Below are 13,245 nucleotides of genomic sequence, written 5' to 3' on the forward strand. Positions count from 1 at the left end.
TTCAGCACAGTGATTCCATCTTCAGCACTCTTGCTGATAAATACACTGTTTTCTATTCTTTTTCTAGCCTGAAAACAATAGGTCTTCAAAAACCTTATATGTGGGACATCTTATGTAGCCTACATGGATTAAGACACCAGGATTCAGTCTAGAATACTTTAGATGGATATGGCAAAAGCTATCTAAAAGCTGTTGCTTTTTTAGCACGTTTAAACAGCTTTAACATATTTGTTCGTGCATATAGCTTCTGCAGTGGCCTGAAGAATGTGGAGTCACATCAAATGGGAGGCTTTTATCCATATTTCACTCAACCATCCCCCAAATCTCTGCTCAGCTGTTCATCAAGTTTCTTTGGGATTTGCCCAAACAAGCATTAAAAAAAAATCTCCAAGCAGAAAGGTATAGCTGAACTGTTGTGCCTTCAAGACCATAGCACCATCCATGCTTGTATTTTCTAATTCAACAAATTAAAATTTTCCTTTAAGGGCAGAGATTGTCTCCTGGGCAATTTTCAGAGTGATCTTTTGCATTTGTTTAACATAGCATACATAAGCAGATAAGAATCTGACAAAGATCAATGGGACTCACTTCACTTAAAGCCGGGAGGTGGGGGGAAAGAGCGCTATTTCATGGCGCTATTACATCATTCATTGAGTCACTCAATTCCTTCAGGAAAATAATGGTACTCTGGAGGGTGATGCTGATATTAACAAGAAATTCCATAACGGTAAGAACAAGGACACCTGAATATATTCCCTTCCTTCAAAGAGCTGTGGGAGGAAACGTTCTTCACGCAGGAAGTTTTATTATTTTGCTTCTAATTCATTCCAGATGCTAAAGAGCAAAAGGCTTTTTAAAAAGAAAGAATTGGGGGTGGGGACACAGAGACGTTTGCTGTTATTTCCTTACAGCTTGTTCATTCTGGGATTCAGTGCTATAATGCTACAAATATTGCTCTGGAAAGCACCAAAAATGAGATGTGATGTCAGTCTCCAAAACAAAACAAAAACCTTCCAATGGAACATTTTTTTAACATGGATATTACATCCTTGCAGGTGAGCTTGTGAATATATATTCAGGTATGGCAAATGCACCCAGTGTCTGTTTAAGATAGCCTGGATAACTCAGGATAGAGTGGTTAGAGTGTGGTGTTGATTATGCCAAGGTCGCAGGTTCAATCTCCATATGGGACAGCTGCGTTGCAATGGGTTGGAAAAGATCAGGGGTCAGCAAACTAAGGCCCGGGGGCTGGATGCGGCCCACCGGGCTCGTTAATCCAGCCCGCAAACCTTGCGGACCCTGCCGTCTGCCTGGTCAGTCCCCACACTAAAGTGGCACGGCACAGAGGCCTTGCCGTGCGGGGATTGACTTCTGCAATGCTGATGTGGCTTGGTATTGGCTGCAGGAAGCTCCCACAGCCAATCTGAAACCGTGGATGCCTCTGGGCGGGTGGCGACGCTGGCGCAGCTTCGGATTGGCCGCAGGAAGCTCCTGTGGCCAATCCGAAGCTGCAGACGCCTCTGGGCGATGCCCCTCCCTTCCTTCCTGCTGAGGCAGCTGCGTATGGCCAAGAGCCAAGCAGGAGGAAGGGGCGGCGACAGGGAGGTTGCCTCCGCTGCGCAGGCCAGCAGCATGGGCTCTGCGCCCTGCAGACCACTGGCCGAGGCAGAGGACAATGATGACGCTGCCGAAGACAAGGCGGCGTTGGCAGCTGCAGCATGAGCGGCGGCAGGGGGGTCCTTTCGGGAAGGGGTGGGTCCGGCCCCCCACAAGGTCTGAGGGACTGTGGACCAGCCCCCTCCTGAAAAAGTTTGTTGACCCCTGGAGTAGATGATCCTCAGGGTCCCTTCCAACTCTACAATTATATGAAAGAACCTAAGAAGAGCTCTGTTGGATCAGATAGAAGGCCTAGTTAGTCTGGCATCCTGTTTCTCACAGTAGCCAACAAAGTGCCTCTAGAAAGGATATTGTTTGCTTTAGAATAAATGTGTCATATTATGTCTGCTGCATTCGTTTAATCACTGCAAGCCATCATTTAGTGATGCACTGGCATCACTAATTCTGATATCTCTGTCAGACCTTATAGCTGCCTTTTCAAACACACTGCTTCTTGTTTTGCCAGAAGTTACAAAGCCCAACACAGAATGAGAACCCCAAGGATAGCTTCATGTCAAAATATAAAGGCAGAGAGTCAAATCAGGTTCACAATTGGCAGCAACACGCTCTATAGAAAGAGTAGTGCTAAGACAGCTTTAAAAAGGAATTTAGCCGATTTCACAGAGGCGACGTCTATCAACGGTGCTCAGGTATGATAAAATGCTGCAGAGTGGAGTACTCCAATTCAGGTTTCTAACCAGCCACACAAGCTTTTTCCAGGACACTCAACCCCTGGTTTTCTGCTTCTGCCCTGCTCCCATATTCCCTAGCCCCTGAGCATGCCCAGTCCTTATTCAGATATTTTGGCAAAGTATTTTTCTGCAAACTTTGGGGTGTTCTTAAGCTAGTTGGTATCTCTTGTGTGTGGTTGGTGCTGTTTTGCTATACAAGGATCCAGACTGTCAGTGTATCAGCAAAATCGGCACTACTAAAGGTGTTCTGCATTTGCAAGAACGCGATCATTTAGCCTGGCCACACCTACACTTTGGAACTCCCCGCCTATTGAGATCAAGCAGGCATTCTTGTTCAGACAAGCCGATCCAGATGCTTAGAAAGTTGTTGTAATTTTAATCTGTTTTAGAATATTTACTTCTGTGTGCTTTAATGCAGGGTTGCAAACTTTTCTTGATTTTCTTGTTTTACCTTTTGGTAAACTGCCATGCCCCAGTGTCTATGTATTCAATGAAATGCATGGAAATGCCTTCTGCACATGTCACTGTATATGTGTAAGCCTTCTCCACACGGTCAGAAACTCCGGGGTATTCAAGAATATGCGTCAGAGGTGTACATACTAGTCCCCTTTTACACATGCTGCCAAACAAATGGACACCAAGGTGCAGCCACTGTCTTCAGTGAGAATAGAAAGCACAGTCCTGTTTGCCCTGCAAGTGCACAGTGTTTGGGTGGAGTATGTTCACCCCAATTATTCACAACTGAAATGAGGATTTTTAAAACTGTGAATTATCTGAGAAATTGCACATATGGAACACCCGGACAATTTATATATCTTCTTCTTAAAGCTGGATTTTGTGTGCTTGTTTTTAATGTGGATCTGGTCTGCAGAGCTGGCGACCCACTCAGCTGAGCACAACCTGCCACCTATTGCATGTGGCTTCCCAGGTGCCTGACACCTCCTGTTTTTTTTGATTCCCAGGTAGGTAACACAAACAGGAAGCTTATTTTATCCCATGTGGACTTCCAGACATGGTTGGCAGGCAGAGTTCAGCTTGGTAGGTCACAAGTGGTGTGTGCCTGGTGTAGCACTTTGACAAGTGACTCCTGATACAGCATTTTGATATCTTGCATCTGCCTGTTGAATCAAGGGTAAAGATACTACATTCGTGTTGCTTTGTGCAACAAATTAATAGAGCTTTAAAATAATGTATAAGTGAAAAGAGTAATAGCAGAACTTAAAAGCCTGATGCTAAATCAACTCAGCTTTTTTTTGAAATACAATCTTATATCTGAGAAGTTGGGAGTTTTGGGCAACTGAGCACACCCATATATCAACTCAGAAAGGACAAGATCCTCATGTTTTACCTTCTCAATGGGAGTATGTTGGATTTATAACCTGCAGACAGTTATCCCTAGTGGTTTGAACATGAAATTTGATTTATTAGCATTTTTGTAACAAGTTTAACGTTGCAATGTCTGTTTTCACTTCAAATATATTTCATGGCTATTCATGTTGTTTTTAAAACCAAACCTTACATGATACAAATAAGGCATGTCCCTGCACTGTACTCTTCTTGTATTCATTTTTGTTTAGACAAACCTACCCAGATATCACATGCTTTAATTTTTAAAAAATGTTTAAAATTGTTGTATTGAACGGTTTTTACCAATAATTTTACTGTTTTAATGTGGACAGACAGTTTGAATTGGAGTTTGCCACAATGGGAGAAACAGGAGGCTCCTGGAATGTAATGCTTTGAACCCCATTTATAACAGGATTGGGTTGTGTATACGTGTAAACAAACCATATATCCTAAAGACACCATAGTCTCTGTTGTGCCTCATTGTCCTAAAGGAAACACAGACCCTGGGGTAAGGCGCCTGGAACCCCTGGAACCCCTGTGGAGATTGGGTTGATGCAAAAAATACTTCCCTACGCTAAATTAATCAGTTGTATATTGAACAGGGATTTAGCTCAAATATATTAGTGGAGTAAGATAAAACAAGGATGGAGTTTTCATGAATCAAATTATTTTCAGTGACTGAAAAATAACCTTCAGAACTAAAAAGGTAAGGTGTGGGGATAAACTTCAAAGCTTTTAAAAAGTCATTTGTTTTGTGTTGTCTTGTAACAATTCTGAAGCATTTTATAACAGCCTCCAGAGAAGCATTTATGCTGCTATGTTGCAATGTCAGTTAGGAGTCAGTACCTTTCTTCTTCTCTTTGGCTTTGCTTCACTTTCGTTTTTATTTGCAGAGTCCTCTTTTTCTGCACCGAGAAAACATTCTGTAGCCTGCGGATGGGGAAGGTGGGCAGGTAAAGAAAGAAAGAAGGAAAAGAAGCTGAGCATTAGGGCTGAGTTACATCATCATTAAAAACACTTTAGAAACACAACTGAGCCGGTGTGTGGGAATTAAGCACATGTCTCGGCTGCCAGGATCTGCCAAAAATGAAAAGATTCTGGATCATGCTTGATCTGTCCAAATCAGCCTGGCCGTGGAAGAAATCAAAAGCATACTGCAGCCGGAGATAAGCGGGAACTAACCAACAGGAATAGGGCAGCTTTACCATTTAACGAACAAGTACCGTATTTTTCGCTCTATAACACGCACCCGACCATAACACACACGTAGTTTTTAGAGGAGGAAAATCCGTAGGCATGCCACCCATAGGCATTCCCTCCATAACACGCACATACATTTCCCCTTACTTTTTAGGAGGAAAAAAGTGAGTGTTATGGTGCAAAAAATACGGTAACTACTGGCTTCATGTTACATAATGAATGAACTCTATCCATTCTAGATATGGAATTTACAGCTGGTTAACAGCATGCTTTAAACAACAGAAAATTTAAAAAACTTGGCATTAATTATATAGTGTGAACAAGAAAAATGCACTCAGAAAGTGATTGTTGCTGCACTGTTTGCGAACGACCTTTTCTCAATGTATAATCATGTCCTGTGCCTTACAAAACATCACATGACTGGGGTTTTTTGTGGGGGTGTACATTTAAAGGAACATATTGAAAATCTGTTTCTGCACCCTGCCAGTTTAAGGGTATCTGACTCTACCCTTCACAATTTTCGCTTAATTTGAGGCCAAGAAGGGTCACAATGATTAGAAGCGATCTGCAATGGAATAAAGCAATTTATCTGACCCACACCAGCAACACTGAGAAGTGATGTGTATGTGGTTCTTGGGAATCAACAATTTGTTGGCAGAGCCCTCCTCACCTGGCATGCACTGTTAGGCCTTGCTGCCGGAAGGTGATGTGTCTTCCAGAAGCGGCACTGAATGTTCCACCCAGCCATCTTTTCCAAGGGAAAGGCTACATGGGACAAGCATGCTCTGTTAGCTGCCACTTCCCACTGGTGCTCCAAGTGCCTTCAAGCACTGGCAGCCAATGACAACCCTGTCTGCTTTTCTTCTTCCAGAGGAAGAGGCCTTCCTCCCAACTTTGGGACTGGTGGAGAATCACTATAAAACTCCTTGGACAATCCTTTGTTGTTTAGTCGTGTCCGTGCAACAGAGCACACCGTCTCCACCAAGGAGGAGACAGGGGACTCCCCTGAGAAGGAGTCTAGTTCACCAACACAGGAGCCAGATATATGGAGAAACGTGACTCAAAGAAGTAGGAGGCCCAGGGTTCACTCTGATTGCTTAGAAATACACAATCGCTTTGAGGTCCTCTCCCCTAGCATGGAAGACGAAGAGCAGACTCCATTTGAGGATCTCTCCCTCATTACAGTCGATCAGGTATATGAAGACGAGCAGCAAAGTCAGTCCTCAGGGAATGTGCAGGCGACCTTGGAACGGACAGCTCACGGAAGAAACCCGACCAAACCCAAGAGGAGGCGTGTAGTGGTGATAGGGGATTCCCTACTGAGGGGAACAGAAGCAGTGATCTGTGGGCCTGACAAGATGTCTCGGGAAGTGTGCTGTCTCCCCGGGGCTAAGATCCAAGATGTAACTGAACGACTGCAAGGAATCATAAAACCCACTGACAAATACCCCTTCCTCTTGGTTCATGTGGGAACCAACGACACTGCAAGCAATAGCCTCCAGAAGATCAAAAGAGACTACGAGGCTCTCGGCAGGAAATTGAAGCAACTAAATGCACAAATTGTCATCTCGTCTGTCCTCCCAGTTGAACGACGTGGCCCAGGGAGAGAGGGGAAAATAGTGGAAGTGAACAGCTGGCTTCGCAAATGGTGTAAACAGGAACGGTTTGGATTCTTAGATCACGGACTGCAGTTTCTTGAAGATGGACTTCTGGCAAGTGATGGGCTGCACCTCACAACGGTTGGGAGAAATGTTTTTGCCAAAAATCTCAGAAACCTCATCAGGAGGGCTTTAAACTGACTAATGTGGGGGAGGGAGACAGTGCTCCTGAAGGTAGGAGCCTATCAATTAATGAAGATGATCATCCAAATGTCATAGACCAAATGGAGAAAACAGCACACGGACCTAGTGGTGGGAGGAAAAAATCCTTAAATAAGAGACACGGGGGAATGATTAATGGACTTCAATGTCTGTACACTAATGCGCAAAGCATGGGAAATAAACAAGATGAGCTTGAGCTCTTGGTACAGCAAACTAAATATGACATAATAGGCATCACTGAAACCTGGTGGGATAAGTCCCACGATTGGAATGTAATAATGGGGGGATACAATCTATTTCAGAGAAACAGACCAGACAAGAAAGGAGGAGGAGTGGCGTTATATGTCAGGGATGTGTATACCTGTGAAGAGATCCAAGATTTAGATCCTCAAAGCCAAAGTGAGAGCATTTGGGTCAAAATTAAGGGAGAGAAGAATAACAGAGACCTCATTGTGGGAGTTTACTATAGATCCCCAAGCCAAACGGAGGACATAGATGATGCCTTCCTGGAACAGATGGCCAAGCATGCAAAAGGAAGGGAGATAGTAGTAATGGGGGACTTCAATTACCCGGATATTTGTTGGATGTCAAACTCAGCCAAGAGCATAAGGTCAAACAGATTCCTCACTGGCCTTGCAGACAACTTCATTGTCCAGAAAGTGGGAGAAGCAACAAGAGGAACAGCCATTTTAGATCTGGTCCTAACCAATGTTGATGACCTGGTTAGTGGGGTAGAAGTGGAAGGATCATTAGGCGCGAGTGATCATGCTCTTCTGAAGTTTACTATACAGCGGAAAGGAGCAGCCAAGCATACTAGGACTCAATTTCTTGACTTTAAGAAAGCCGACTTCATAAAACTTAGGGAAGTGCTGGGTGAGATCCCATGGACAACAATACTAAAAGGAAAGGGAGTTCATGATGGCTGGGAGTTTGTTAAGAGGGAGATACTAAAAGCACAACGTCAGGCAATACCAATGAGACGGAAACATGGAAGGTGCCTAAAGAAGCCAGGGTGGCTATCTAAAGAACTTTTAACTGAATTAAGATTAAAAAAGGATGTGTACAAAAAATGGAAAAGGGGGGAAACCACCAAAGAGGAATTCAAACAAAAAGCCAGCACATGTAGACACAAAGTCAGAAAAGCTAAAGCACAGAATGAACTCAGGCTTGCTAGAGAGGTTAAAAGCAACAAAAAAGGCTTTTATGGGTATGTTCGTAGCAAAAGGAAGAACAAAGAAACTGTGGGGTCACTCAGAGGAGAAGATGGTGAAATGCAAACAGGGGACACAGAAAGGGCTGAACTACTCAATGCCTTCTTTGCCTCAGTCTTCTCCGATAAAGAAAACAATGCCCGACCTGAAGAATTTGGAGCAAATGATTCAGCAAAGGAAACACAGCCCAGAATAATTAAGGAGATAGTACAAGAATATTTGGCTAGTTTAGATGTATTCAAGTCTCCAGGGCCAGATGAACTGCATCCAAGAGTATTAAAAGAACTGGCAGATGTGATCTCAGAACCACTGGCAGTCATCTTTGAGAATTCCTGGAGAACAGGCGAAGTCCCGGCAGACTGGAGGAGGGCAAATGTTGTCCCTATTTTCAAATAGGGGAAAAGAGAGGACCCAAATAATTACCGCCCAGTCAGTCTGACATCAATACCAGGGAAGATTCTGGAGCAGATCATTAAGCAAACAGTCTGTGAGCACCTAGAAAGGAATGCTGTGATCACCAATAGTCAGCATGGATTTCTGAAAAATAAGTCATGTCAGACTAACCTGATCTCGTTTTTTGACAGAATTACAAGCCTGGTAGATGAAGGGAACGCAGTGGATGTAGCCTACCTTGATTTCAGCAAGGCATTTGACAAGGTGCCCCATGATATTCTTGTAAAGAAGCTGGTAAAATGCGGTCTTGACTATGCTACCACTCAGTGGATTTGTAACTGGCTGACTGACCGAACCCAAAGGGTGCTCATCAATGGTTCCTCTTCATCCTGGAGAAGAGTGACTAGTGGGGTGCCACAGGGTTCTGTCTTGGGCCCGGTCTTATTCAACATCTTTATCAACGACTTGGATGATGGACTCAAGGGCATCCTGATCAAATTTGCAGATGACACCAAACTGGGAGGGGTGGCTAACACCCCAGAGGACAGGATCACACTTCAAAACGACCTTGACAGATTAGAGAACTGGGCAAAAATAAACAAGATGAATTTTAACAGGGAGAAATGTAAAGTATTGCACTTGGGCAAAAAAAATGAGAGGCACAAATACAAGATGGGTGACACCTGGCTTGAGAGCAGTACATGTGAAAAGGATCTAGGAGTCTTGGTTGACCACAAACTTGACATGAGCCAACAGTGTGACGCGGCAGCTAAAAAAGCCAATGCAATTCTGGGCTGCATCAATAGGAGTATAGCATCTAGATCAAGGGAAGTAATAGTGCCACTGTATTCTGCTCTGGTCAGACCACACCTGGAGTACTGTGTCCAGTTCTGGGCACCACAATTCAAGAAGGACACTGACAAACTGGAAAGTGTCCAGAGGAGGGCAACCAAAATGGTCAAAGGCCTGGAAACGATGCCTTATGAGGAACGGCTAAGGGAGCTGGGCATGTTTAGCCTGGAGAAGAGGAGGTTAAGGGGTGATATGATAGCCATGTTCAAATATATAAAAGGATGTCACATAGAGGAGGGAGAAAGGTTGTTTTCTGCTGCTCCGGAGAAGCGGACACGGAGCAATGGATCCAAACTACAAGAAAGAAGATTCCACCTAAACATTAGGAAGAACTTCCTGACAGTAAGAGCTGTTCGACAGTGGAATTTGCTGCCAAGGAGTGTGGTGGAGTCTCCTACTTTGGAGGTCTTTAAGCAGAGGCTTGACAACCATATGTCAGGAGTGCTCTGATGGTGTTTCCTGCTTGGCAGGGGGTTGGACTCGATGGCCCTTGTGGTCTCTTCCAACTCTATGATTCTATGATTCTATGACTCTTCGTGACCCCATGGACCAGAGCACGCCAGGCACTCCTGTCTTCCACTGCCTCCCGCAGTTTGGTCAAACTCATGCTGGTAGCTTCAAGAACACTGTCCAGCCATCTCGCCTTCTCCTTGTGCCCGCAATCTTTCCCAACATCAGGGTCTTTTCCAGGGAGTCTTCTCTTCTCATGAGGTGGCCAAAGTATTGGAGCCTCAGCTTCAGGATCTGTCCTTCCAGTGACCACTCAGGGCTGATTTCCTTAAGAATGGATAGGTTTGATCTTCTTGCAGTCCATGGGACTCTCAAGAGTCTCCCCCAACACCATAATTCAAAAGCATCAATTCTTCGGCGATCAGCTTTCTTTATGGTCCAGCTTTATGGACAATCCTACCCACCCCTATAGCTTTGAAGTTTGGAGTGCTCATCACACTCATCAGAGGACAGTGCCACATTCAGCACTGTGGGGGTATTTGCCGAAGTCTAACTTTTGGCAACAGCACATGCAAAGTTCCTGGAAGAACGGGCTTTCAGACTGGTCTTCAAAGCAACAGTTATTTTAAAATCTGCTCCCCTCGCCTTCCAGACATTGAGATGTCACCAACACAGAAATACAGTGCTCTAAAAGAAAGCTTTGATGCAGAAAATCAGCTTGAACAGGCTGAAACAGCAGTATATACTAAAACATAACAAATTAATTTTAAAAGGTAGTCAAGTTTTCTTTTTAAAAAATTTTTAATTGCTTTTAGCCAAAGGCCTTTGCAGAACAGGCAGTCAGCATACAAGATGTTTGGCAGTTATGTCTTGGTAAATTCCACACCTGCTACCTTTTGGTAGGCATATGTTTGTCCCCATCTGCCCACTCAAAAATTATTTTGGATTTTTCAAGTGCTCCAATTTAAGATGCAAAAGACTTTAAGATGTCTTTGTAGTTTTTGACAAGATGCTTCAGAGTCTACACTGCTTTTTTATAGTGCTGTAACTCTAAAGAAGCTTTTACAACCTAGTGCCCTCTCGATGTTTTGAACTACAATTCCCATTGGTAGAAGATAGCATAACTGTGGACATTTGCACACTGTGGTCACTAAACTGGTGATAGATAAGATGCTGAACTGTAGAGCTGCCAACCAAGTACCAACTAGTAGAATTGCTATAGACCCAGAAAATCAAGTATTTGGATTCTACCCAACAAGCAGCACAGAAATTCCATTGCCTACTTTTCATTATGCATCATCTTTCTCTGCACGGGTACTCGTGAGAATAAAACCAACCAACCTGTTTTCTTTTCTTTGAAGTAGGTGGCATAGGGGTTGTATGTTGCTGCTCTGTTTTACTTGTGCCAGCACATTCTTCCGAAGAGGCATCAGGTGACAGACCTAAAGGCAAAAGTAAATATCAAAAACATATCCACTGTTCTGCATTCTGATCAAATGACATTGATGCAATTATTTCCTCCAATAGTAAACTTGGGGGCTTGAGTGCCTATCAGTTTGGATGTGCAATGCCTCCTCCACTGGCCAAAAAGAAAAGGAAAAGGAAAATCTAGTGGCTTTTAAATATTCTTGGGGCATTATGGTTGAGGGGAAACATTTCATTCCCTGCACTGCACAAGGAGGGGGGTTGGGAGATGGAAGGAATACCAGTTTATCAGATTCCAGAGGAACACTCAACATGATCCAGAGGTTCAAAATTCACTTGCAATGCAGCATTCACTATGCACTGGAATATATTTGTATTGCTCTATCCAGGTAGCCATATGCTGAGTCAACTGCTTCCCAAGATACCCTCTGCATACTGTAACCTAGAGACTTTGTACTGTCTACAGCTTGCCAAGAAAATCTGACAGCTAACTTTAACATTTCTTTATAAATCCTGACTTGGCATGTTCAGAAAGCAGAGAGGGAGGTGCCCCCAAAGCAGAGTCATAAATAGCCTCTTCTCCTGTATCTGCTTGTAGATTGCTCATTATAGCACTCTAAAAGTAGACAAATGGCTTCCAGGATACAACTTTGCAAACAATGCACCACCTGTTAACTGCCCATCTTTACTTTGGAACTGGACTGCAGTATGCAAGACCCTCCAACGTTTTTTCAGCTTGGAATGACACAAGTTCAGCATCTTGCTGGGATAGCTCAGTTGGCTTAATCTCAAGGCTGTGGGTTCAAGCCCCACACTGGGCAAAATATTCCTGCATTGCAGGGGGCTGGACTAGATGACTCCCATGGTCCCTCCCAATTCTACAATTCTATGGTTTAATTACATGAATCTGAGCAAGACACCCCATAGCAATATATTAAATGCTCCCTGCTCCTTTGCAAACTTTCCACAGTTCAAATGCAATAAACTGTTACTTAATCTGGAAGAAATATCAGGATTGAATTCTGGTTTTGGAAGGTAAAACCAGCCATTTACAGTTTAAATGGCTAAAAATTGCTATATACTGTACAGACTTAAAACAACAACAACCCAGGCCTCTGGGCTTAACATCTAACTGACATGACCAAAAAAAAAAAGGAAAAAGGGAGAGGAAAGCTCTCTCGGGTACCAATTATTAAAGCTACATCAGTAGTTCTCATAAGAGTCAGCAAGACTAAGGGAGTCCAGGAAGGGAAGGAGAGAAAGGGCAGCTTTTTCAGGTAAGGGGGAAAAGTAGGTGTTGCTGTCCCATCTCACCTGCTGCAGCCAGGTAAAAAGGTGATATTCCGTTTCTATTTGTTCTTTGTTCCACCATGAAATTCATACTGGCATATAAACGGCTCAGGACGGCCATACCTCACGGACTGCCTCTTTTCATATGAACCTACCCAGACCCTGAGATCATCTTCTGAGGCCCTTCTTCATGTGCCTCCTCCTCGAAAGGTCTGGAGGGTGGCAACACGAGAACAGGCCCTTTCTACAGTGGCTCCCCATCTGCCGAATGCTCTCCCCAGGGAAGTTCACCTGGCGCCTTCATTATACACCTTTAGGTGCCAGGCAAAAACGTTCCTTTTTAACCAGACCTTTGGTTGATTTGACTGACATCCTATGCCCCTTTAAAATGAATGTGTGTGGGTGGGGTGGGGGGGTTATTGGGTTGTTGTTTTTATTTTGATTATGGATTTTGTGGTTTTATATCCTGATTTTATTCTGTGAACCGTCCTGAGACCTGTGGGTATAGGGTGGTATATAAATACAGTGGTACCTCGGGTTACATACGCTTCAGGTTACATATGTTTCAGGTTACACACTCCGCTAACCCAGAAGTAGTGCTTCAGATTAAGAACTTTGCTTCAGGATGAGAACAGAAATTGCGCTCCGGTGGCACGGCCGCAGCAGGAGGCCCCATTAGCTAAGGTGGTGCTTCAGGTTAAGAACATTTTGAGGTTAAGAACGGACCTCCGGAACGAATTAAGTACTTAACCCAAGGTACCACTGTAGTAGTAGTAATAATAATAATAATAATAATAATAATAATAATAATAATAAATATGTGCATGACAGGCTCTGCCTGCAGCTTGCAATAGATCCATAAGAGCAGGGCAAGTTCATAACTGATACTTTCTAAACAGTTTCCTAGGA

General features: G+C 43.8%; 1 protein-coding gene across 2 annotated transcripts in view; it reads right to left on the bottom strand.

Moving 5' to 3' along the window:
• The window catches only part of CMSS1 (cms1 ribosomal small subunit homolog), a 181,869-nt gene that overhangs the window by 9,060 nt on the left and 159,564 nt on the right, over positions 1 to 13,245 (bottom strand). For both annotated transcript variants that reach the window (XM_082221037.1, XM_082221038.1), the window contains exons 2-3: positions 10,963 to 11,063; positions 4,542 to 4,625 (exon numbers count right to left, since the gene is read on the bottom strand). In XM_082221037.1, coding sequence (XP_082077163.1) covers positions 4,542 to 4,625; positions 10,963 to 11,063 — 185 coding nt within the window. The remainder of the gene's footprint in view (positions 1 to 4,541; positions 4,626 to 10,962; positions 11,064 to 13,245) is intronic.

The sequence above is a fragment of the Podarcis vaucheri genome (assembly GCF_965113315.1).
Source record: "Podarcis vaucheri genome assembly, chromosome: 4".
Classification (NCBI taxonomy): Eukaryota; Metazoa; Chordata; class Lepidosauria; order Squamata; family Lacertidae; genus Podarcis; species Podarcis vaucheri.